This window comes from Urocitellus parryii, chromosome 2 (assembly GCF_045843805.1).
Source record: "Urocitellus parryii isolate mUroPar1 chromosome 2, mUroPar1.hap1, whole genome shotgun sequence".
In the NCBI taxonomy this organism is placed as follows: Eukaryota; Metazoa; Chordata; class Mammalia; order Rodentia; family Sciuridae; genus Urocitellus; species Urocitellus parryii.
Genome location: NC_135532.1, coordinates 215,316,912 through 215,343,581, shown reverse-complemented (window position 1 = coordinate 215,343,581; position 26,670 = coordinate 215,316,912). Strand labels below are relative to the sequence as shown.

The window sequence follows — 26,670 nt, the reverse complement described above, 5'->3', positions numbered from 1 at the left end:
CAAAAATCAACTCAAAATGAACCAGAGATCTCAGAATTAGATCAGAAACTATGCAACTCCTAGAAGAAAATGTAGGGTGGACACTCCAGCTTTTAGGCACAGGCAACAACTTTCTTAATAGGATCCCTAAAACTCAGGAAATAATGCTGAGGGCTTATAAATGAGGTGACATCAAATTAAAAAGCTTCTAAACAGCCCAGGAAGCAATTAGGAACGTGAAGAGAGAATCTACAGAATGGGAGAAAATTCTTGCTAACTCTTCTTCTGACAGAAGAATGCGTAAAGAACTCAAAAAACTTAACAGCAAAAAAATCAAATAACCTGATTAATGAGTGGGCCAATGAATTAAGCAGACACTTCTCCAAAGAAGAAATTCAAATGGTTCGCAAATCCATGAAAAAAAATGTTTAACATTGTTAACAATTAGGGAAATGCCAATCAAAATTCCACTGATATTTCATCTCACACCAGTTAGAAAGGCCATCATCGTCATCGAGAATATAAACAGGAATAAGTGCTGGAGAGGATGTGGCGGGAAAGGAACGCTATTGGTGGGATTATGTCAATTAGGACAATCAGTGTGGAGGCAGAGAGCCACCGTACGACCCAACTCTGCCATTCCTTGGTATTTATCCTAAGGAATTAAGGTCATCGTCATACTGTAGTGACACATGTGTACCCATGTTTATACAATTCACAATAGTCAAACTGTGGAACCAGCCTGGATGCCCATCTACAGTTGAATGGCTAAAGAAAATGTGGCATGTGTATACAATGAAGTTTTATTCAACCTTAAAGAAAAATGAAATTATGTCATTTGTAGGAAAATGGATGGCACTAGAGACCATCATGTGAAGTTAAATAAGCCAAACTCACAAGGTCAAGGGCTGTATGTTTCTTCTCATAGGTGGAAGCTAGAGAGGAAAAAGGGAAAAAAGGTGAGGAGGGACACTGTCATAAAACTCAAAGGGAGATCTGTAAAGTAGAGGAAAGGAACCTGGGGTGGGAAGAGGGGACGGAGGGGGACATGCTGGGAAGCGATGTCGGCCAACTCATATTGTTCCATTATGTGCATGCACTAATAGGTAACGACAAACCCCACCATTATGCACAGCTATAATGCAGCAATAAAACGTGGAAAAATGACAATCAATATATAAATTGAGAGTAGAATTAGTCCTGAGATAGGAGAGTGGACTTTCACTTAGAGCTTACATTTACATCATGAATGAGATCAATGAAAACATTTTAAATGTTGATTGTTTACACAAAGCAGCAGCAGCAGCAGCCTCAGCAGGTGGGCCCTGAGGGACACTCAAGGTCACCTGCTGAGTGTGGGAGATGGGTGGGGAGCAAGGGCAGGCTGGCATGATGCTCCGGGCACTCCCAATCCTGCACCAATTTGGAGGCTACGTGCCCTGTGGAGGGAGTTCAGACTCTGGAAGCTGAGGTTGGCCTTCAACAGATGACACTGTGACCTCTGTGCTCCTTGGTTTCCTCCTCTGGAAAATGGACGTCCACCTTGCTCTCCAGTTGATCTACAGCTGATAAGAAACCCTTGAAGCAGAGCACCTCACATAGTGGCCGAGCCTGTCCCTTTCCTTCCCTGGAGGGAACAGGGGGCTATGGCCTGCCTGTGGTTTCAGGGTGTCCGCCACAGGTTCATGTGTTGAAATGGGATCCCCTTAGTGAGGTTTTAAGAGGAGGGAAATTTAATGTGGTGCTGGTGGGACCTTGGAGGCTGATTACGATTGGATAAGGTCAGCGAGGTAGAGCCCCATGATTGGAATAGTGACCGCTTTATAAGAAGAAGAGGACACACACGCATGTGCTTTGTCTTTCATCCTGTGGTACTAGGAAAGGACCGGAGACTGTCAACAAGAAGGCCATCAACAGGTAGGGCCTTGGACTAGAACTGTGAGCCAACTGAGACCTCTTTTCTTTATAAAGTTGCATGCCCTAGGGCACTTTGGTTATAGTAGCACAAATGAACTAATACAATGATATTGTGAGAAGGAAAAGAGATTAGGGGCCAGTCTATGGAAATGAGGGCCCCAGAGAAGGAAGGATGAGGAGCACCCCTAATCCACTGGTTCCAGGCTTAGCCTGAGTTTGTCCTGAGAATTAAACATTTGCCTCCATGTTTCAGGTGCTACAGAAGCACTTTTCATGGACTGAGCACAACACTCCCTGAAAAGAACCATTTAAGTGCTAATCAGGAAGAATTTGCTGACTTCTGCTCTGCTCTTTTTGAGAGTACAAATTCCTGAAATCCAGTTTCCAAGCACTCTTCCTCGACAAACGCAGCTGTCCTCCTTGACAATAAAACTGCAGGGTTGTCTTGGAGCCCTTCTATTTCCAAAGGTATAAAACAAAATAAAGCCCGTAAACTCTCTAAACATGCCACTGTTTGAGAGCATTTAAAGGAATCCCACAACCCACGGGATTAAAATATCCCCACATTTCTCAGTAACGGAGAAAATAACCCTGGAACCTGTCTGCCAACCTTTGACAACAAACCCTGGTTCTTTTCTGCCTTAAGAAAACCGCACGAGGCACCTGGCTGCCTTTTCCACGCCGACGGGGACCTCCTTCCTTTCATCCTGGCCTTAGAGTTCTTGTTGGTCAATGTTGGGTTTTGACAGCCACTTGACCAGCTGCCCCTTTTCTTGCTATTTTTCTCCATTCATTTCCTTCTTTCCGTGCACTGACCACTGACTCATCAAGCCCTGTACTTTCCCCGTGTATTCATGCATATTTTCAGTGGCCTATTTCTGCGTGGCTGCCCACACGCGTACAGTCAGGCATTGCTTAAAAACAGGAGTACGTCCTGAGAGCTGCGTTGTCAGGCTGCTTCATGGTTGTGTGAACAGGACAGGGTGGGTGCCTTGCACACACCTAGGTCCCATCATAATCTTAGTCTGTTGTTGGCTGAGTGTCATTCTGCAGCTTGTGACTATGTGTGTGGACTGCAGACCCTGTGCCTGCTGGACACCAACCTGACCCTGCTGCCCTTGACCATGTGGAGCCATAGCGTCAGCTCCCCCTTTGGAATGTAAGCAGGGACTTTGTTTTACTGACAGCTACATCCCTGGCCCCTAGAAAGAGTATGACCCTCAGCAGAAGGGCAACAAGTCATTTCTGAGTGAGCGAGAGAGGGAGGGAGGAAGTTAGCCAAGTAGGAGCTGATGGAAATTAAGTAAGTACAAGTTCTGATCTGATTAACCCTCAGAAGCACCCAGCACCATAGTACTTACAGATTTCTCTCTTTTTTTAATTTATTTTTTTATTTTTTAGTTTTCGGTGGACACAACATCTTTATTTTATTTTTATATGGTGCTGAGGATCGAACCCAGCGCCCCGCACATGCCAGGTGAGCGCGCTACCACTTGAGCCACATCCCCAGCCCCAGATTTCTCCAGAATGTGGTACATCTGCATGTACACATACGCATGCCTACAGCCTTCCCTAGGTATACACCAAAATTTGCATATACCAAATTCTCACATGTTCAAGTCCCTTTGTAAAATGGCCTAATATCTGCATACAACCGACACACATCCTCCCATTCACTTTGTCATCTCTAAATTACGTACATCTAATGCAATGTAAATGCTATGTAAATAGTTATAATACTGTGTTATGATTCAAAAATACTAGAAATAAAGTCTGTACATGTTCACTATAAATACAATTTATTTTCTGAATATTTTCAATCCTCAGATGACGAAACCATGGATACAGAGGGAGGACTGTGTGTGTGTATGTGTGTGTGTGTGTGTGTGTGTGTGTGTGTGTGTGTATATGTGTGTATGTGGAGAGAGAGAGAGAGAGAGAGAGAGAAAAGGATATGAATCAGTCAATTAAAGAATTACTCCAAATGTTGTGAGTTGGTCTTGAATTACAATCTTTAAATTATATCCCCTGTTTTATTCCAAACAGGTCTGGTAGGAGCCCCTGTGTGCCTTTTCAATCAAACGTTCCAAATCCTATAAAAATGAACGCCTTGTTTGGTGACCAGGTACTGACTGCGGAAAGTTATTCCGCGAACATCATCTGGATTCGATTAGCCCTAAAAGTAACTGTATCAATCCCCATTTTCCCCAAGCATCTAAAATAAGACACCTTTTCTTTTCTTTGGGATGCAGAGTGATCCCCAAACTACAGAGCCACTTGGCGGTGAAGCCGGGATTGCAGTGCATTTGATAACTTAATGCAACTTTTACCAGCACTTAAAACGCAGATATGAAATCTATACTTGATCTTTTCTGCTTGGAATTGGCCAAATTAGTGGTTCCCTCCCCACGTACAACAAAAGGCTCTCAGAAACACTCAAAGTGCTAACCAACCAGAAGGACTGGCAGAGCCCAACACCCAGACATGGGGGCGGGGTGGAAGGGTGCCTCTCCACACCTACTGCTCTAAACAGCTTTTGGCTCTGGACAGCTCATTCCCCCTCATGCCCACTTTCAGGATGTGTAGGATGAGCAAGGCAGGCATGTTCAAGGAAGAAACAAAGACTTTAGGGCATGTAAGCTATGTTTAATTGACTTAATTGGAAAATTAGATAGTAATTTCACTGTTCATAATCATGAATCTCTTTTTTCTTTTTCAACCTTTCACATTAGGGATGGTGATGGTTCCAGAGTAGCATTAGGAATCTCACAAAGCTATCAGCTGTGGGGGCAGGACAGGTTTGCTGTACTCCTGACGGAACATGCTTCATTCCCTAAGCGGGTGACAGAATCAGTGACTGGAAGCTCCTGGAGCTTCAAACAGATGTAACAGCTTTCTTGAAAAGGCTGTGCTTTGAGCCAGGGTTGGATGACCCACTGGCTGTCCCTGTTACGGCTCCTCCCGGGCTCAGAGCCTTCTGGACAGGTCCTTCTGTGTCCCCATCTAATTTCTCCTGTGTATTTCACAGAGGCAGGGAGCCTGGCTTGGGAGTTGGCAAGTGTAAAGAAATATGGGCGCCGGCACAGCCATCAGGCTGGCCAGCCCTCTGTTCCTCCTAATTGCTTTGCTGGCTCCCTCACCCCAGGGCCTCCTTTGAGCCGCCAGCAGACTGAGCTGCACTGGGTGGCCCCGGAGCCCGGGCTGTCTTCATTCTCCCATGGGCCCTGTACTCACCCTTCCTAGTCCTTTACTCTGCTGACCCTTGTCCCTCTGGCTGCCCTCATCCTGTGCTTTCTCCTCTGTTGCCTTATTTTAAGCATCAGTGTTGGGTGACAGCTCAGTGATTCCCCCTTAACGTCTACTTTATTCACCGCCATCCAGGAATCTTCTTTTTGATTCCTGGCCGTCTTTTGGCTGGATAAGTTGAAATCGTGCACATACACTCCCCACCCCTGACGCCCCACTGCCAGTGTGTTGGTGGACCCACAGTCGACTCCCCCATTTGTAAATTCTGCATCTTGCAAACCCCCCTGCTTGCTGATAAACATTGGGGGTGTCCTGGATGTGTGCAAAGTGGTGCAAAGTGTGGTTCTCCTGAGGCACAAGGTCCCAAGTGAGATCACAGGGGATGCTCTGCCTTCCTGATTCAGCACTTCAAACTCTCATACCAAAAACAAGTGTCATGGTCCACTTAGGAGAATCCTTTCACATTTTTCGTTGCTGCTGGTGATTTGGTTAGGTAAAACAGCCTCCAAGGAGAACGCTGAAGTGCTGCCTGGTGTTCTTAACTCCCCGCCCCAAAACAGTGATGCACCTCACAGAATGCACGTTGGGGAAGCTTCATTCAGTCAAGGTTCTAACAAACTCTGACTTCAGGTCCAGGATCTTCCCAAGTTGAAGGGCCCTAAGCCTCCAGGGCAGGATTTCCAAAGAGGGAGGTGCCCACTCCCTCCCACTCCCTTTACAGTTTGTTACATTATGTCCAGGGTTATCTTGAATGTAACAGAAAGGGAAGGAAGGGAGATGGGGGTGTACCTGGATGAAAAAAGTTGAGCTGAAGAGAAATCGCATTGAGAGGGAAGACAAGTCTCTCCGTTTGGAGGTCTGGCAGGGTGAAGGCCAGCAAAGCCGTGGGAAGAAAAGCAGGGCCTTAAAAAACCAGTTGCTCCTAGACTTGAAGAGGAAACAGGAAAGACTGGGGCCGCATGATATTATTTCTAGCACTGGAGTAACTTGGCTCTTGCAGCCCTAAAGACTCCAGATTTGTAAATGCCACTGGAAGGCAAAAGGCTCTTTATTCTCTCATTTATCACGAAGAAGACCTGCATGTGGCCCTGGCCTCAAGGGCCAGCCAGGCCAATTGCTTATTGTGTCTCAGTGGGTGGGTGCTGTAAGAGGAAGCACCCGGGTATGGGGGCAGGCAGAAACAATGGGCGTCTGACCTGCCCAGAGGTGAGGAGAGTTTCCAAGTGGGAGGTGATACCTGGAGAAAGAGCAGGGATAACCATGTGAAGACCATATACTCAGGCAGCAGGGGCAAAGAAGCTCAAGGGAGCTCTTCAAAGGCTCAGGGGAGCTTCTCAAGGTTCAACACAGCCAGACTGTACGGTGAGAGGTTGGAGCAGAGGCTGGGAAGTAGGCAGCACCTGCTAAGAGTCTGAGCTTTCACCTGATAGTAGGTGGGAGCTACTGCAGGCTGCTATGAAGGGGAGGCAAGCAGGATTTTGCAAGTCAGAAAACTCTTGGGGTGGCCCGGGTTGGGTAGATGTAGAGACCCATGAAGAAGTCAAGGTGGATGGAGTCCTCCAGGGATGGAGAGAGGATGGTGCCAATTGGATCAGCACAGTGAGAAAAGGAGCAGGAGGGACTGAGATCAAGGCCAAATTCAGGGGTGTATCACACACGAAGCACCTTGTGCTTGGTTGAACACTTGCTGATACTCTCTTGACATTCTTCTTCTTTTTCTTTTAAGATTTGGAATTCCCATTTATTATTATCAGTGGCATCTTTGACATTTTTATTTATTTTATCTTTGAACTTCTGTTCTATAGTGAAATCAAGGGGGAATGGAGCACACATGTACACAGATGAGGTGCCTGCGGTGAGCGCTGATCCCTTCCTGGCCCCTCCCTCCTGTGGAGTGTTCACGATGCATAGAATCCCGGAGGGTCCAGAGTGTGTGGAGCCCAGCAAGACCAAAGTGGGCACAGGGCAAGCATCGTACATCCTCAATGGAGACTGCAAGAGACAGTAGACTCAGGATGTGGTTTAATTAAAGAAGGTAATGGGTAATGACATGCTGTACCAAGGACCTCCAAGAGCCCCCCACCCTCTTCTTTCTTGTGTTTCCTTCCTTATACTAGAAATGATGACGCAGGAGGAGAGGAGAAGACGGAGAAGTCCATAGTTCTGTCCTTTGGGTCCTTCCTGACACATCAGGAAGCCAAAGGTAGAGAGTCACTGCAGAATGTGCGGAGATGAAAAAATAAATAAAAACATTTGAATTCATTTCTTTCAATGTTCTCATTGATCCAGTGAGAAAAAAAAAACCCATACATGCAAAATATAAATTTTGTCATTTCTATGATTCCATGGCCGAGTTTAATGCTCTTGCAGAAACTTGCATTTGAAAGTGGCATCGCGGGCTGGGGATGTGGCTCAAGCGGTAGTGCACTCTCCTGGCATGCGTGCAGCCCGGGTTCGATCCTCAGCACCACATACAAACAAAAATGTTGTGTCTGCCGAAAACTAAAAAAAAAAAAAAAATTAAAATTCTCTCTCTCTTTCTCTCTCTCTTAAGAAAAAAGAGTGGCATTGCGCAAGATAAAGACAGGCAGTCATGCTGATAATTTTAAAAGTTAATTTGTCTTTACTCAGCATATTAAGTGAATTCGGAAAACATCGTGACAAGTTGAGAGACTGAGACCCGAGAAGAAAGGGGAAAGGTACACTTTTAAGTTTCTAACATTGTCTTTCCTTTGATTTTAAAACAAGGGCTCCACATCTTCATTTTGCACTGGACTTTGAAAATTATGCAGAGGGTTCAGATGTAAATATGGCAGTTTAGCCCTAGAATCGGCAGGAGTGGGTGGTGGGAAATGAAGGCAGGAGGGACAGGGAGGACTCAGGGATGGTGGCTGGGTTTTGTGCAGGTGACACCGTTCATGGGGAAAGCCAGCACCGAGGAGCAGGCTTTGTGATTTTTGTCTGCATAGGCTGATCCTGCCAGTGGGACATCCCAGTGGTGCCCAAGGTCAGAAGTTCTGCAAGGGATCTTGGAGGACAGACCAGCAAGTCAAGGGAGTGGCCACCTGAGAACAGTGGGCAGGGACGTTTAAGAAATGGTGACAGAGAAAGCCCCATAAATCGAGAAGGTAGGGAAGGATGACAGGAGGACCACCGGGGGTAACTAGGATGAGAGCAGAGGAGGTATTAGGGGTTGACCAGAGTCGGGGTTCATAGGCTCATAACGCTGAGCAAGGCGTTCAACCTCTCTGTGCCCACATATGGTCATCTATAAGAGGAACATGGTCACAGCACCCATCTCGGGTTCATGGGGGCGATGAAATGAGTAACCACAGTGAAGGGCTCAGATCTTCGCAGTGTTCGATTCCCAAGGCTGTTTTAACAAGGTACCACAGACTGGGTGGCTTGGAATAACAGGAACTGGTAGCTTCACCCTTCTGAGATGAAGGTGTGGGTTGGGCCGGGCTCCCTCGAAGACTCTAGGACTCAGTTCCCAGCCTCTTTCCTGGCTGCTGGTAGTTTCTTGGCTCCTGGCAGCACAGCTCCTGCGTCACGTGGTATTCTCCTTGTGTGCACGTCTGTCTCTGTCCAAGTTTCCCCTTTGGTCAGAACACCAGTCGTGTTGGAAGAGGGCCCACCCAGATGACCTCATTTTAACTTGAATACAGACTCTGACTCCAAATAAGGTCACAACATGAGGTACCCAGGGTTAGGACTCCAATCTGCTGCTGTTGAGGGGACACAGTTCCCCACCATAACAACCACTCTGCCCAGCGTCAGCTCTGTACAAACATTCACCTTTATTCTTATCACCTCCATGAGTTGTCGTTTTCTTCAAAGGTATGAAGCGGCCCAGCAAAGGGCACCCCAAGGCGGGGGAACCTGTCTGTTGTGGCCACAGTCTCCACAACAGACCGTGTTCCTCCAGCAGCACGGGAAGCCCAGGTGAAAGCCCACAGATAAGGTAAGAAGAGTGAACAGAGAGAAGGGAACAACAGGTTTTGATAAGGAGCCCAAGACCATCACCAGCAGGAAAATCGACAACAACAGTGCCGAGGGAAAATCTCCCTGTCTTCCTCCGATTCTGTGCAGGGGCGAGCAGAAGGCCTGAGACGTCAGGTGGACCGAAGAGACCACACCACTTCTCAGCCTCTATGCACAGGTAGAAGGAAAGCCATGTTTCGCTCATTTATTAAGTCAAAGGGTAAGTTTGATCTGCAGGATGAGAGCCTCACCAGCAGCAAAGGGTGTGCTTGCAACTGGCACGTTCCAGTGCCCTTGGAGATGGCAAGACGCACAAGCATGACATCTGACCTGGAGGTGACCTACCAGGAGTGCTCAGTGGGACATCACCTCATGGAAAGGATTCCTGGAGTTACTCTGAATGTCATCAATCCCAGGGGAAGACTCAGATGGAGCTGCAGGGTGAGCCACAGCTTGGAAAGAGGGAGTCTGTTCTGAGGAAGAACTGAACAGGAAACACTGAGATGCAGCAATAGGCACTATGGGCACAGGCAGCCCCAGCAGAGCCCAGTGGGCAGTCACCTCCTACCCGACCCAGAGCCACGTCCAGGCCGGACGCTGTCCTCACTTCATCCTAACACCAGACAGCTTTGACTCTGTCTTCTCAGAAGTTCCCCCTGCCAATCCACCAGGATCCAGGAACTTCCCTTCTTTTTCTCTAAGACTTACATGTCCTAAGTTCAAGACATTTCCAGCCTTGCTAGATAGATGATCATGTAAGAGGGTCAATTAGCACAAGAGATAGGGACGATGATGCCTCCTTTGACCTAAGAGAGGCCCGTGATATACCTCAACCAAAAGTTCACTTCTGCCTGAAGTGATGCACAAGAACACGACACCTTGTCTGTGCCAGTCCTGCCCCCCAATACATAACAACACAACCAGGAAGAAACATCAGGCAAATACAAACCAAGGGGCATTCCATAAAATAACCATCAAGTATTCTTCAAGAATGCTGTTTTAGCCTGTAGTTCATCACTACAACAAAATACCTGAGACAATTAACCCCATAAAGAAAAAAAAGTTTATTTAGCTCATGAATCTAGAGGTCCCAGTCCAAGACCACTGCTTTGAGCAGCGGCAACAGCAGGGAGCACATGGTGGAGTAAACACCAGGAGCCAAGAAACAGAGACAGAGGGCAGGCCAAGGTCCCACAGTCCCCTTCAAGGACACGCCCCCAATGACCTAAAGACCTCCCTCAAGGATCCACCTTCTGCAGGTTCCACCAACTCCCAATGGCCCCACCTTGGGGAGCCTTTAATACCTGGTGCTTTAGGGGCCTTTGGAAGACATTCAGTATCTGAACTGTAGCAAAAGCCAATATCAGGAAAGATAAGATGGAGGAGGTGCTCCGGGGTAAAGGGAGCCTATAGGTACACAACAACTCCAAGTGTGATCTGGGATTTTCTCTTGCTCTGAAATTACAGTCAGCTCTCCATATCTGGATTTTGTACCCATTGGTTCAAACAATCACTGAACAAAAATATTTGGGGGTAAAACTGTATCTGTACTGAATATATAGACCTTTCCCCTGATCATTATTCCCTATGTGATAAAGAATAACAGCTATTTACATAGCATTTACATTGTATCAGGTGATAAACATCATCTAGAGGTGATTTAAAGTAGACAGGAGGGTGCTCATAACTTATGTGCAAATATTACACCATTTTACATAAGCTACTTGAGCATCGGAAGATTTTGATACCCATGAGGAGTCCTGGAACCAAATGACCTCAGACGTGAAAGCATGGAGATATACACACATACACACACACACACACACACACACACACACACACACATACACACACACAAAACTAATGGAATCTGACTAAGGTCTGTAGATTGGAAAATGATATTGCAACACAATTTCCTAATTTTGATCATTGTCTTGGTTATTCAAGAAACTGTCCTTGTTGTTAAGGTTCACACAGGGATATTTAGGAATAAAGGAGATCTTGGTTGCAATTAAGAGAGAAAGTAATAAGGCAAATGTGGTAAAAGGGTCATATGGGGAAATATAGATGAAAAATATAAAAGACATCTTCATACTAATCTTATAACTTCTCTGTGTTTGAAAAACAGTAATAAATACTAAATATTGAATAAGTAGATCATTTAAGAATGTGCAATGTTTTCCTGCGGGTCTCAGTCTTGTCTTTACGTTAGAATCACCTCAACAGCATTTAGAAAATATCGATGCCCCAACCCAGAGATTCAGTTCCAATTAGCTAGGAGTTAAACCCCAGGTGTCAGACTAGTTGAAACACATGGTATATTTAAACCCAAGGTGACTCTGCTGTGACCCCAGAGTAGCAGCCATTTCTGAACCTGATACGTTCAGGTGAGAGAGCTCTAGGTGGGAGAGCCCTCATGCCTGCTTGTTTTGAGAGCCGACCCTGAGGGCAGCTTGGTGACCCCAAACAGGAGCACAGTCATAGGTCCAATCTTGGTCCTGCCACTAAGAAGCCAGGAGACACCTGGTCCAAGTCCTCACCTGCACCATGTCTAAGTTTTCTGAGGCTGAGGAGTCTCCCAGGGGAGCCTGCACAGCATCTCACTCTTCTATCCCCTGCCCAGGGTGGGGATCACACAGAAAGACAGTCCCAAACCCCTGCAATGACTGGGTGTCAGAAAGGGATTTGGATGAGCACAGCTGGCTGACTTCTGGTACTGTGGGCAAGTCCCATCAGTTAGCGTGACTCCCTGAGTTTCTTCCCTCCCTTCACAAGAACTGAAGTCTGGGAGGGGTCTTGGGAAAGAATCTGGAAGAGGCAGAAGAAAGATACCAATCTTCCTCTAAGTCACAGGGAAGCCAAGCTCCCATGGATAAGCTGTTTCATTAGCCTCCTCATGAAACAGGTCAGACCTAGCATCTAAGATCATATTCTGTTACCAATAACACAATGCCACAGACTGGGTAAGTTATAAAGATCAGAGGTCTATTTGGCTTCTGGACCCACATCTGGTGATGCCTTCTTGCTAGCAGAGTCTCAGGACAGCACAGGGGTATCACGTGGCAAAAGACAGGTATTGCACAAGAGACCTAACCAAAGGGGCCTTAATAGCAGACCCACTGTCAAAAATCACCCATTAATCCATTCGTGAGGGCAGAGTCCTAATCACTTCTTAAAGTTCTCACCTGGTCCTCTCTCTTAATATCTCATACTGGGGATTACATTTCAACCTGAGTTTTGGAGGAGACTGACATATTCAAGGCACAGCACCTGGCTCTGGGGAAACAGTGCCCTCACCAAAAGATGATAAACAAGGCAGGAGGCTCTGTCTAACCCCAGGCTTCACTTAAAGCTGCACCAGAATAGTGGCTACGGGCCACACACAGCCATTGAGCTCCTGAGATATGGCTGGCCTGAATTTGGATGTGCTATAAGCTAAAATATGCATAAGATCTCCAAGTGTTCACAAGCAAGAAAGATGTAAAATATCTCATTAATAGTTTTAAAATATTGAGTAACATTGAAATAATATTTTGGACATATAGGGTTAAATAAAATTTACTAAGGAAATTCATTTCACCTCTTTTACCTTACCTAATGTGGTCCAGAGGATAGTTAATATTACATATATGAATTACATTATATTTCCACTGGACAGCTCTTTCCCAAAGTCAACATGTTGTCCTTTGGAGGCTTATTTTCTCAGTGATAATTTTATTAAAATTAAACCCAGGAAAGGCCAGGCGCAGTGGTGCATGCCTATAACCCCAGTGTCTCGGGAGACTGAGAAAGGAGAATAGTGAGTTCAAAGTCAGCCCCAGTAATGGCAAGATGCTCTAAATAAAATACAAAATAGGGCTGGGGATGCGGCTTAGTGGCCGAGTGCCTCTAACCTCCCACCACCACCGAAAAAGAATTAAGTCCAGGAAGGATTTTGTATGCAGTGAAATCAGCTCTGGTCCCTGAATATTCTGCAGAATTCCCCTGTGGTTCTCAGGCTTCCGTAAATCAAACAAATTCACTCTTCCCCACAGTCCACTAAAGTGCAGATACTGTCATATAATATTCATTTCTCACTGCTTGCTTGAATAATAACAGAGATAATTATACTAATTTAAACCTCACCCTCAGCACTGCAATTTTAACCCAGTCTATGAGGCTGAATCACAAACATTTGACAATCTTTAAAGTAAAGCTCTCAATTAATACATCAGAGTGCCTAAACCTTACCTATAATTTACCTTCCCACAGAAAGAGAATACGGGCGTAATGAAGATATATGATACATAGCAGACTTCCATCAAAGACTCCTTGGTGGTAATGAGTCACATTCCAGAAGGTTCCATGGAAGGCTGTCATTTGGGGTTGGTTTGCTGTCACCATGGACTGCCTTCTAAGGGTGAAGGCTTCCCGCTGGTGCTTAAGCTGCATCCACAGGAGCCATGAACTAGGACATTCCCTTTAAGCAGGGCTTCCTCACAGTGACTGGGTAGTGGAGAGCCAGGTGGGTTTATCTGTGTCTATTTCTAGAGACTGATTTTCTTGTTCACAGTCTGGTTTCATCTTGGAACCAGCCTCGCGCAATCCATAGTTTGTGGTCTCCATGTTAAATTTCCCATTATGGAAAAACAAAACAAAACAAAAACCCTCTTCAGGGCATTAGGGGAACCCTGGAAAGCAGGAAAAAGGAAATAGAGTTGTTTTACCCAAAATAGATGACACTGGATGTAGGACCCAAGCAAGTGGTTTGAGGGCAAAGCCATCCTGGTCAGGTGAATGGATGGTTGGTGACACTGTGAGAAGGTTTCCCAGCCCAGAACCTTATCAGCTGTTCATTGCGCAGAGGGATCCTGGGGCTGAGTATAATGCTCAGCTGCCGGCTCCCTCTCTCTCTTTTTGATAAAGTATGTAATCTTTAAAAACAAGAGAAGACAGATGAGGAGAACCAAAAATATGTGTGTGAATATACATATCATTGTATGTGAAGATATATATCATTGTATGCATATATATATATTTTATATATATATATATTTTTTTCACATACAATGATATAAACACACATATGATGGGAAAGATCACTGCTCACATGTCCAGGGTTAAAATTAAGACACAGCATCTTCATAAACAAGTTTTTCCTCCTTAATTTTCATGACATCTACACCTAGAAGTAAGTTCTGAATGCATGAGTCAGGCACAATGTCTCCAGACCTATATTTTCTAAACCATGAGGAGCAAAAAGAATAGTAAACTCTTAGAAGAACATGCTCTGAAAAAAATATATACACAGTCTCCTATATCCATGCTTCCTCATCCGCCATCTAATCCACTGCATATCAAAAACATTCAGGAAAAAAATTTGTATGTACTGAACATGTACATGCTCTTCTTGTTGTCATTGTCCCTAAACAACTATGACAATGATTGGCATAGCCTTACATTGTTTTAGGTATTACACTGTGTTACACTGTAGTACATTGTTATAAGTAATCTAGAAATGAGAAAGTATACAGGAGGATGTGCATAAGTTATATGCAAATACTATGCCATGTAATACGGGGGGCTTGAGCATCTGCAAATTGGGGTGCCTAAGAGGGTGGGCCCTGGAGTCAATCTCCTATAGATGTTGAGAACAACTGTATATATACATTATATACAGAACATATACTGTGTACATAGTCAAGAATGTTTTCCTTTTATTGCAGGAAGCCACATTCATTTGAAGGTCATCCTAATCTTTGCATAAGAACACAATATCTTTTAATGAAGAGGGTGTCAGAGAAAAGATGCTTCAGTGTCATAATATGAGCTAATTCTGAAAACTGAAGTTCTGCAGCCCCCAGATGAGCAGGGACGAGAAAATGAGCAAAGCCCTCCTGTTGGACAGCATTCTCATATCACCCACTTGAAAATTAAATCTGAAACAGAGTTCTGACAGGCCTGCTCTTTTCTTCAGTGCCAAGAGTCATACAATAGACCTTTTTTTTTTTTTTTTTTTGACAAAGCTCTTAAAATGCTTGGAAATTCAGATAGCCTGACTCACGAAGCTGTACAAATACTGCCCACCAGTTCCTGCTGGTGCCCTTGGAAATAATGCTAGATTTTCTCTGTGTTTGGCAGAAGGAAAGAAATATTTTAAGTAGAGTTGCAACTTGTCTGGGGGCACGGCGGCGTTCTGAAAGGAGGAGCTGTCCGGGGTCTCATGGCCCCCAGGGTTGGGGTGGTGATTCCCTTTTCAGAGAAATTGCAGGATCCCCCTTCTACTCCAAGTGGACCCTACATTAGTGCTCAGCCCCATGTCCACCCAAGCTCCAAATAGGTCCTAAAAAATGTACAATGTGCAGCACTGAGAGAACACAATGTTGCACAGAATTAACCCACGCGTGTGAGTGTGCCGGGGCGGTCTGTCCAGGGGTGGGTGTGCAGAGGCAAGGGTGGTGATACACAGAGGGGCAGGAGGAGTGAGTGCAAGGGAAGCGGGAGGGAAGACTTAGGGAGATCCAGGGGAGAGTGGATCTTTGCACAGTCTCCAGGATTTTCCTTCTCTTTGGAATTCCAATCAAATGGCACCCCCACACACATATGATTGTTTCTCTGCGATTTCGAAATCATGGAAATGCTGGCTCACTTCAAGCCTGAACACCTCTCCAGAGCGGTATTTTAGTTTGACATTCATGAGGGCAAACGGTCTAGCCTGAGATGAGGAGGGCCAAGTGTGGGAAGCGGGAAGCTCAGCAGCGGCTGAGTTTTTCTTTCCTGACTGAAGGAGCTGAAGGTTGGTTCCCTTGGGCTGCAGAAGGCAAGCTGGGCATGAGGTTGGCAGCGATGCAGCCATGTCTTAGGACTCAGGCTCAACTCTGCCTCCCCAGCATCTCCCAGTCCTGCCACCCCCCTTCCCCCATACTGGGGATTGAACCCAGGGGTGCCTGACCAAAAAATCCTCAGCCTGTTTTTAATTTTTTTTTTTTTTTTTGAGACAGGGTCTTGCTGAGCTGGTAATTGGTCTTTAAGAAAAAGTTTCACTTGCTTCATGTTCCAAAAGTGTAGAAAACAAAACAAGGACAAGTCTCTGCCATCTAGCCCCTGTGTTCCTCAGCCCAGGGACCAGACACTTCTTTGTGACAGGGACTGCCTCATGCTTTGTAAGATGTTCAACAGCATGGCTGGGTGTCACCCACTCGGTTCCAATAGCACCCCCACTCCCCAAAGTTATGGCAGAAAAAGTTGCCTCCAAATGTTGCCAAATGTCCCAGAAGGACAAATTCGTCCTGGGTTGAGAATCGTTGGTTTTGACAAAACATTCAGAAAAGCTAAATTTTCATTGGGTAAAATTTCATTCAGGTGGTTGTTGACTCTATGACAATGTGGCATTTGAGTGAAGGTTAACAGACCAAATGATCTGTCTTGAGCAGCCAGAGAGAAAGAAGCCCAAGGTTCATGGCTTCCAAGAGGCATAAGGCTACTTTAAAATAATCCTGGGGCCTCCGATTTCAAAGGAAAAAGAGGGAAATCAGAAGAGAGTATAATATGTCAAAATACACTCTACTATTATGTATATCTATAAAGAACAAATAAAAAAATTAACTTAAAAAAAAAGAAGAAGAAGAGAGAGACCTTTGAACTTGGGCTTTAGGGTTAGATAAGGCAGAAAAGGCAAAACCATAAGATCTGTAACTCTGCACAGCAGGACCTGCAGCAGTAGGGTCTTGGAGATCCCTTCTCATTCCAAGGCTGTGGATGGGACTGAGTCTTTACATCCAGCTAACCACCCACAAAGCATCTCTCATTGTTCATTTTGGAAGCAGCATTTAGTTATTCAAGTCTCAAAAAAACTGAAAAAGGCATTTAAAAATGATTGTCCCTGAATTTTCACACCAAATAGACAAGAAAGAGATACATAAGCCTGAACTTGGGTTCAGGGGACATTCTTTTCATGGAAACAGACTGTAAACTTGTACACATTCCTTGAAGCAAATCCCTCAAAAGCGGTACAAATTGGTTTTCCAGATAAGATCACCCACTCTCTTTTCCACCTGTCTCCCGTGCAAGTACAACAGACAGAGGGAAAAGGGTTCGGCGGCCTGAGTCTCTTTCATTCCTCAAGACAGCACAATGATTTACGATTTCCAAGTCTGAGAATTTCGGAAGCCACCAAACATGAAAAGAGTGAAAATTCTTCTAAGTCAAGAGAAAGAAAAGAGATGACTTGGTAGTATAGTGTGCACTTCTCAGACTCTGAAACACTACTCTGAAAGCTGTCACAAGTAAGCATTGCATGGTCCCATGCAGACAAAAAGGGTTATTTTATCCAGATTATTCCCCCACATTGCCAGGGAAAAGGGACTCATTTGTAATCATCAAAGGAATGCTGACAGACTTGAAATGGGATTACACTCTATTATACTCATCCGAATTAAAGATTTGTTTTGGAGATCATTCTTAGATTTCTTCCTTTCTGCTCCTCAACTCCAAATGAGGCCATTTGTATTCACAGGACATAGAAAGCAGACATGAAATCAGACTGTTCGCAAACATATGTTTCAGACTCAATGGCCTGAGTTTTGAATTTTAATGTTGCCTGATTTCTGTATGTGGAAAACCTGGCTCTCGGGGTTGAAACTAGCCCTAGCATCATTTCAACCTCTTATTTGTTAGGGCAAGGGAAATTCCTCTTTAGGGGCTTCAATGAGCTGGGGGTGCAGGTTGGACGGAATGTAAGTCAGAAATGACCACATGGAAAGGTAAATCTATGCATAGACAGAGTTGTCTGGCAGGTGTGTGGACACACTAAGAAACCCATGGTTTCAAACTCTGCATTTGATGACTATTTTTATCAGAGAACGTGACCTGCCAAATCTATTGTTGTATTTCAGACTTCTTTGAGATTATTTGTGTGTCCATGAACCCATTTAAAAGCAGGCTCCCTCAGGACAGGAATGACTCTTTGGGGTAGCCCTATATCATACATAGCACAGCATCTGGTACCTGAGACACTTCCATGTTTCCTGTTCTTTCCTATGGAACTACCATTGGGTAGTCATCCTGGAACTGAGACCCCCACTGGAAAGGAGGCTGGGGTGCCCCCCAGTGGGTCAAGAAAGTGTCTTGTGATTTTAACTGGGGCAGAGAACAAAATATTTGAGAGACCAACTCTCTCTCAAGGTAAAGATATTACTCTTTTAAGTAGGAAGACGAAACAAAGCATGAGGCCAAGTGTATTAGAAGTTGTACCACTTCTTTGCTCACAATTTCTTTTCTATCTCATACATTCCTTCTAGACTTAGTGTCTTTCTTCATGAAGTGTATCCTTTAGTAGTTCTTTCAGTAAAGATTTATTAGTGATAAATTTGTTTTTATAATTTCACATGCACTCTTGGAAATTAGTTTAGGTGCATATGTAATCCTGAGCTGACAGCAGAGGGATTTTTTTCTTAAAACCTAGAAAATACTATTTCAGTTCTCACTGTTGTTGGAGACACTTTACAGATAATATTTTTTTCCCTCTGGTTGTTTTTAAAATGGTCACTTTGTTTTTAGTATTTTAGTTTTGATATGATACATTTACAAATAATTCATTTTATTTGTTTTGCTTGGAATACTCAAATTTGAATCTTTCTTGAAAATCTATGTCAGGATACTATGGCCTTGAGTGTAACTTGTTCCCAGTTTTCTTTCAGACATTTATCAATGTATATTGAACTTTCATTCTGTCCTCCAATCTTATAAATTTTCTTTCATATTTCCATGTCTTTATCTCTTTTGTTTTATCCCAAATAATTTCTCTAGCTTTATTTTCCAGCTCATTGTTTCTCTCTTCAGCCATGTCTAATCTGCTCTTTAATTTATCTATCAAGCTTTTAATTTTGATCAATATATTTTTTCATGTTAGTAGATATATTTGGCTTTTTTAATTTAAATATGCTTGCTCCTTCTTGATAGTCTTTTGTTTCTTTTTCATTTGAGGAATTTTCTTTCTTTTTTCTCAAGGACTCTGTTGCTGCTGCTATTGAGTATTGCATTTGTAATGTAATGTTGAGTTGTGTGTTCATAATCAGCAGGATTATATCTACAGGCATCCTGAGGAGCCTGTGTTAATGTTTCCATGCAGGGTTTAGATGTGTGTTCATTTTTGCCAAGTACTAGGGATATCTTTTATCAGTTTTTCAGCTTGTGTTTCTCAGTAAAGGTAATGAATTCAAAACCCAGAGTCTCAAAAAAGCAGGTCTCTGGTTACACATTCTCAAAGGAGATTATCTTCTTTCATCAATCCTGAGCCCAAACCGAGACCAGGTTCCTTGTTGTCACTTTGTCACTTTCCTTTGCAAGGACTAATTTGCTGCTCATCCACCTTTTAAGGAAGGTTTAGTCCTGCAAGGTCACAAATTTCTAAAGAGATCTCTACTCCAATTCCTCCTGTTACACTAGTCTAATGCCTGTCTCCTGCCCTTGTGCACCTGTTGAATCCTGATTGTCAAAACCATTAAACAACCCCAGTGCACCCCTAGAGTCAGCTCTGGCAGACCTCTCTGGCCTTCCTGCCCTTCCTTCATTTTTGTTTCCTGAGCACTTCTTCTAATTAATCATTCATTTATGCATTTAAAAGATATTTGTTATATCTTATTTAGCAGTTCCAGGTATCTTTGTGGCTAGATGGTGTTTCCTTCGACAGGCCGTGGAATAAGGGCTGGCTCTGGTTGTTTAAGTGATGAACATTACAGAAGTGGCATTGCTTTGAACTACTTGTAATATGTCTATTTTATTTTCTTCCCTTGCTATTAGAAAAACTCCTAAGAGTCACTTAGCCTCTCTTCACTTTGTCATTGCAATTTTCTGTGACAGTTGTGAGGATTCAAGTAGTTAATGAATGTGAAGTTTCTAGAACAGTGTTCGTTATGTGGTGATGTATGTGCCAGATACATATACATACAAATGACGAAGTGACCAAACTATTGTTAACTCACCAATGTCTCCACTGTGTTGGGACAGTTCTAACTGGAGATGGTATTCATATAGGGGCCAGGGAAGGGATGGCAGAACATGGCTCCTGCCTTTCTGAAGGGTGGGAAATGCAGATTAGTCGCATGTTCAGACACCCTTCCAACCTGGGATTCTCCTTCTAGTACTGAAATTTTTGTGATTTGGGGGTTTCTCTTCTTAAGAGAAGGTATTTTCTCACAGAAAGGTACAGACACATCAGCTCATGAAAGGAGTGGCAGAGAACTATAAAATTTCAGTGTGCCCTTGCCCTACCTTCCTGATCCTTTCCTCAGCTTGGATGGTGAGTATAGGTACCTTCAAAACTGGATCAGTACTGGGTTCAAATTCTGCCTCAAACTTTTACTGGCAGCCATGGAGCTTGGGAAAGGAGGCCGGTGGTATTTGGGGGTTGAGACAGAGACAGTTGTTCTCTCAATTTATCTCTTTTGTTTTATCCCAAACTAGTGCCTTTTCAAGACTGCCTAAGGCACTAAGCTGACAGGAGAAGACAAGTGACTTCCACATTTTCATAGTCCTGAACCCCATCAGTAAAACTGAGAACACAGCTCTGAGATCATTGTGTGTGTGTGTGTGTGTGTGTACATACTGTTCAACTGTCAATTTACATGTCAATAAGCAAAACTCCCCCCCCCAAGATAGAACAACAAATACAGTTGGCCTTCTGTGCCCACAGGTTCTATCTCCATGGATGTAAACACGTGCAGATTTAAAAAAAATAAATAATTGGGTCTGTTGTGAACATGTGCAGACATTTTTTTTCCCTTATCCCCTAAACAATGATTTACGTAGCATTTATGTTGCATTAGATATTATAAGCAATTGGGAGATGATTTAAAGTAGACAGTAAGATCTATGTAAGTTATATGCAGATCATATGCCATTTTACATATGATCTGCATATGATTTAGGGATTTCCTAACTATGGGGGTCCTGTAACTCTCCCCGGCAGATACTAAGGGACAACTACAGACAAGTTCAGAAGTTCTAACACTTTTCTCCTACATTCTAGTGTGCACATAGCCTGCAACTACACCCACTTTGGAATGACGATGGGAAGATGTTAAAGAAACAGTAGGAAAAGGTCAGTCTCCTCAGAAGACACCTGAAGTGGCAGAGTCCACTCCATGAACTACCTAGAAAGGTCAGGCAAATCGTGGTCACTTTTTTTTTTCTTCCTGATCTTGCTGCCTTGACACTCTCAAGAACCAAGTCCCCAGCTTGGCCTTGGTTTAGTGTTGGAGGCTGCCCCGGTCCTGCTTACTAGCCGGGTGGTCCCAGGCAACTTAGTTACGGTCTCTGAGGCTACTTCTCATCTGTAAATGAGATTAATACTTACCTCATGGGGTTGCTCTGAGGATGAAATCAAATAACACTGAGCTCAATTAATTGTTACTCCTTCCCTTTCTGTTTCACCCCTGGGCTGCCCTATCGAATAAAGCACCTGGGCAACCAAAGCCATCAATTACAGGACCGCTCGCAAGCCGAGACACTTCCCTGCTGCAGAAAGAGCTGGCAGAACATTATTCACATATGGTGACTTTCCATGGAAATAGACAAGCAATTTCAGACACTTGCTCTTCATCTCTCTTCTTCTGTGACAGCTAGACATCTCCTTCGGACACTCAGTTTGTTTTACTTTAGTTACGAGTTGGCTTTTCATTGCATAAAATGTTTTCAAGTGAAGATAACTCCTGAAATACCGGATGATGTGACGGAGGCATAATAAAACGTGGAGGGGTGTGTGCGCATGTGTGTGTGCCCGTGGGAATGGAATGAGAGGTGTTGACTGGGAGGAGCTGGAAATGCACACTCCTGGTCTCTCTGAGGGTGAGCCCTGGGCTGGAGTCTGAAGGGGACACCCGGCCAGCCATACCTATGTGCCCCTGGATGAAATGATGCATGAGCAGGAGGCAGCCCTCCTCTGTGACACCAGGGCAGTTGTTCCCAACTCAGCTTTAGAAAAGAGACAATGCCTGGCTCTTCCTGGGTCAATGAAATCAGAAGTCCTGGGGTCCAGCTGAACAAATATTTTTTAGTCTCCTCAAGTCATTCTGTGTGCTTCCAAAGTGTATTCAACTGCCATATTTCAATATTATGAAATTCCTGGCCAATGAAATAAGGAGCTGCCGGTCAGGTTTATTTATTGGGCTGCCAATGAGCTATGTTATAGGCTGATTACATCCCACTAAAACTCACACCGTGAGGTCCAAACTTCCAGTGCCTTAGAACGTGACTGTATTTGGAGCTATGGCCTTTAAAGAGGTGGTTGAGTTAAAACGAGGTCATTAATGTGGGCTCTGATCCAATATGACTGTTGTCCTTGTAGGGGGGATTAGAACACAGACACACACACAGAGAAGAGCCTGTGAGGGCACAGTGAGAAGACAGCCATCTTCATGTCAAGGAGAAAGGCCCCAGAAGGAACCAACCCTGCCAAGATCTTGACCTAGGACTTCTACTATCCAGAACCATGGAAAAATAAATCTCTGCGGTTTAAGCCACCCAGTCTGTGGCACTTTGTTACGGCAGCCCACGCAGACTGACACGACCTGGTACTAAGTGCCACTTGTTGCATACTTGGGTTACTGATGGCAGAGAGCAGAACAGTGGCCCAGGGAATCACGTCCATCATACAATGACCTTTCTTTGAAGCCAAGGGGCATTTGAGGGCAAGGAAGACCTTGCAGACTGCCCCCACTATCTTTGTCTCCCATCCCCTCTCCCTCCTGCTTCTCACACTTTTCATTACATGCTAAAAGTAGGGCAAAACTAGGAAGAAAGGGAAGAAATGGGTGGAAAGAGAAGACTTAAGTGTGTCCTCATCAGAGAAACCACAGAATAAAACCAGCAACAACAAAAAGTCAACAAGTACCGAGGTGCCACTGCAAACCAAGTCCAAAAGATACATTGAAGCCCCACTCTTTAAAGCAGAGGTTTTCATTGATGGGGTCGCAAGGATACCCCACCCTCCTCTCAGCTCTCACCCCCACACTCCAGTGCCTGGCCTTGATCTCTTATACTTCCCTTTGCTTTCTTCAAAGCAACTCCTCAAATATCAATGACCAGTTTGGCTATCTCAGGCCAAATCCTCATTTTGAGAATGCAGTCAATAGAATGGAACCCCATCCCAAAGAGGAAAATGGATGGAAGCCAGGCACGTTTGAAGATGGGCTTAAGGATCACAGGCACTAATTTTGCATGCACCATGCTTGCCTTCTCTAGGACACATTTTTTAATGCAGTGATGATAGTCTTCTAGTGGCCACTGGCAACATCTCAAAATCCTCAGGGAAGAGAGAGAAGGGAATGCTTGGGAGCCTGTGTCTCAGCAGGCTTGGAGGTGATTAGCACAAGTCACGAGCATGGAGGGGGAGGAGGGGGCCAAGATGCAGCCTCTGGGTTATTAAGAGATCTGATGCTGGAATCCCCAGGGCAAAAAAAATCAATGACCCAGGAAAATGACACCAGCTGACAGCCTCAGGCAAAGGCTCAAGGAAGAGTTGCAGAGAAGAGAAAGGCTTAAGTAACTTTCCCAAACTGCAAAGCAGACCTCCTGGGAGGCCCTATAGTGTACAGACTGTGGCTGGGACCCCTGACATTTTGGCACTTTCTTTCATATGTATAAACCACCCTCCTGCAAAGGAGTCTCCCTGCATCTTGCACCAGTTTTTGATGTTTCCCTTATTTAGAAAACAAGCCAGCATGTGTATAGTCAAACATGCTCTCTGTCCTCTGCTATTGTTGTAGAGCTCTGCGGGGGAGGGTCCCCTGTCTCTGTGGAGCCTCTGTTTCATTTCTATATACTCTGCCAAGTTCATAAAAAGGGGAACAGGACTGTCTGTCCCCAGGAAAGCAGGCTTTGAGACCACAGGGAATCACATGATCAGGACCTACTGCTTCGACCAACACATTCAAGTGGACACGAAGACTCATTTTTGGCGCTTAGGAGTTTCCCTCCATGCCCTCTAACACAGGGCTTGGGGTAGGGGTCCTAAAGTTTCCTAAAGTTTCTAGTAAAATCAGCTGACTTTGCAAAACTTCATCTTTCTTCCTGAAACTTTTCTAATGTTTTCTTGATCCCATACTGTATAGAATTGGGGTTTAAACTTGAATGTGTCTGTGGTTTCTTCTCTTCTTCCTCTTCTTCCCCAAAGGCTGACTTACACTTTCTCCCTAGCCTTCAGGTCCCCAGGAAGTAACACTGAAATACGGGGCTGGGTTGTGGATGGACCTGGCAACAACACCACCTACTGCTGGTTGCAGGGAGTTTAAAGCTCTAGAATTTGGGTCCACATGGAGAACAGAAGGAAAAGGCTTTTGTTATTCTTATTACTTACAGGAATCTGCATCAGAGCATCCATTTCCCTCAGGATGTAGTCTCCCTGTTTGATATGTCAAATTCAAGTGTATAATTATTGCTACACAGACAATTCTAAGCTGGGGGGGGGGTGTGGGGCGCAGTAACCTATAGACTGTAACAAGTATTGCAACTACTTCCCTAAAGAAACAAACTCTAAGTGTCTATAATCTGTGAAAACAATCTAATGGTTACAGTACAATTTGCCTAAAGCAATATTTGTTCAGTTGCAATGATGTCACCAAAAAAGGGCTTGTCAGCTTTTCATTCTTGCCTTACAATATTCAGAGCTAGATGTACTGAACTTAGAACGGCTCCCTATAGCTTAAATCAGCAAATGCAAAGCTTTTGTAGCAGCCAAGAAAGTTCTATTATAAAGAAAAAGGAAGAAGGAGGAGAAAGAAAGAAAGAAAGAAAAAGTCGATAGCACTTGAAAAACCCGATGCATTTCCCCAGCACATTTACCACAGAGTTTTGATTCTCTGGGGCTTGATTTTAAGGGCCATAGTTTGCTTGCCAAATAGGCATATCTTGGCTTCCTTTGCCAGGCAGGAACACTGCCTTGATATTAAATATTCAAAGCAAAGAACCTCTGACCCAAGGGCTTTCAGCTAACAATGGCATTCTCTGTAAGTAAACCAGAAACCCAACTCAACTTTTGCTTTGCCAGTGTTCTTTGCCATGTACTAGTCTACTGCACAAACAGCACGGAGGAATGACTCCATTTACCATGATTATATTGCAAAAGACCCTGCACCAGGGGGCCCCAGACAGGGTCTGTGTAAAGCCTGGACTTGGCAGAAGATCCCTGAGAAGGGGGAGTGTGGGGCTCGGAGCTGCTTCCTGGGCTAGGCGGAGGGAGTGGGGGCTGTTTGCAGGCTTCCAGCCTTGCCAGTTGGAGACCCAGGGCCATAACTGCAACAAGGGCTCTTGTTACCTTAAACAAGTGCCGCGCTAATAGAAGCACGTGTTTCTATAGCCATCACCAACCTCAAAACTTCACTGACTTTGCGGCCACACCTGCCTCCTTGGAACTAACATCCTTTGCAGGAGGTTGGGTCGGAATTCCCAAAAAGAAAAGCCTTGTAGTTTACTCAGTAGGAGGAAGTAGGGACATTTGTATGTGTGTGAAGGAAACCAGGGAGACCGGGAACGTTGGGCACCTATTGGAAATGAAGTCATGCCCCCGAGTGTCCTCCCTGTTCTGTGAGCTTCTCCCCATCTCTCATGGGATCTCCACCAGACCTCTGTTGCCCGCAGGCTTGCTCGCTGCCTGCCGGCAAGGACTTCAGGTCTAGGGTCTCCTGCGCTAATCTCCTTACGTGGGCACCCGGGAGTCTGCTTGGGGAGCCACTTAACTATGTGGGTGGCAGAGAAAGTACAACTCCTTCCACCACAACACGTGTATCTTCTAGAGCTGGGCGCGGCATAGGGTTCAGCCTAGGGAGCCGCCAGTGAACGTGCGACTGTCAGGGCAAGAAAGTGGACGGGAGGGCAAGAAACTCCAAACACATTACACATCCTTCCTTGGAGTGGGGGGCTACCCTGCCGCCACTGCCACACGCAACCATCTATAAGCCAAGAAAACTAAGAGCACTCCTCAACTTTAACCGAACCAGATCGTGGCCCCTCGGGCAGCTGCTCCCAGCGGAGGGCTCACCTGGGAGCAACCTGGCGCCCGGGACGCACCACGGCGAAGAAGGGCGCTCTTACCGGAGAAGTCCGTGAGTGCTGCGATCTCTTTGGAACAGACCAGGACCGTGCAGTAGAAGAGGCGCAGGAGCTGCCCGGGAGGCTCTACCTGCCTGCGGAGGGCGGGATGCTGCGCGGGCTGGGGCGCTGGCGGTGGGCGCGTGCGTCCTGGCAGGCGCATGGTGCGCTGCGCAGCGGGGCGCCCGCAGGGGCCCAGAGTGCCGGGGGGATCGCAGAAAGGAGGGCGGCGTCACATGGCTGAGCGCGTCGGTGGCCTGTAGCTCGTTGCCCCCCGCCGCCTCCTGGCTGTCGGAGCCGCCTCCCAGAAGCAGCCCAGCCCGGGATCCCCAGCAAAGGGGAGGGGGCGGAGAACTGGGGCGGGGCGAGGAGCCCCGGGAAGGATCCGCGTAGTTTCCCCTGGAGGAAATCTCCGCTGCCGCCGCTGGTAAGGAAGCGGGGAGGGTGGGGGGCCTAGAGAAAGCGTAGCCTTCACCCGGC

General features: G+C 45.3%; 1 protein-coding gene across 2 annotated transcripts in view; it reads right to left on the bottom strand.

Annotated features, from left to right (window-relative positions):
- Window positions 1-26,454, bottom strand: part of Eva1c (eva-1 homolog C) — a 77,805-nt gene extending 51,351 nt beyond the window's left edge. For both annotated transcript variants that reach the window (XM_026393580.2, XM_026393581.2), the window contains exon 1: window positions 26,194-26,454. In XM_026393580.2, the coding sequence (XP_026249365.2) occupies window positions 26,194-26,353 (160 nt within the window). In that variant the 5' untranslated portion in view covers window positions 26,354-26,454. The remainder of the gene's footprint in view (window positions 1-26,193) is intronic.
- Window positions 26,455-26,670: the final 216 nt, after the last annotated feature.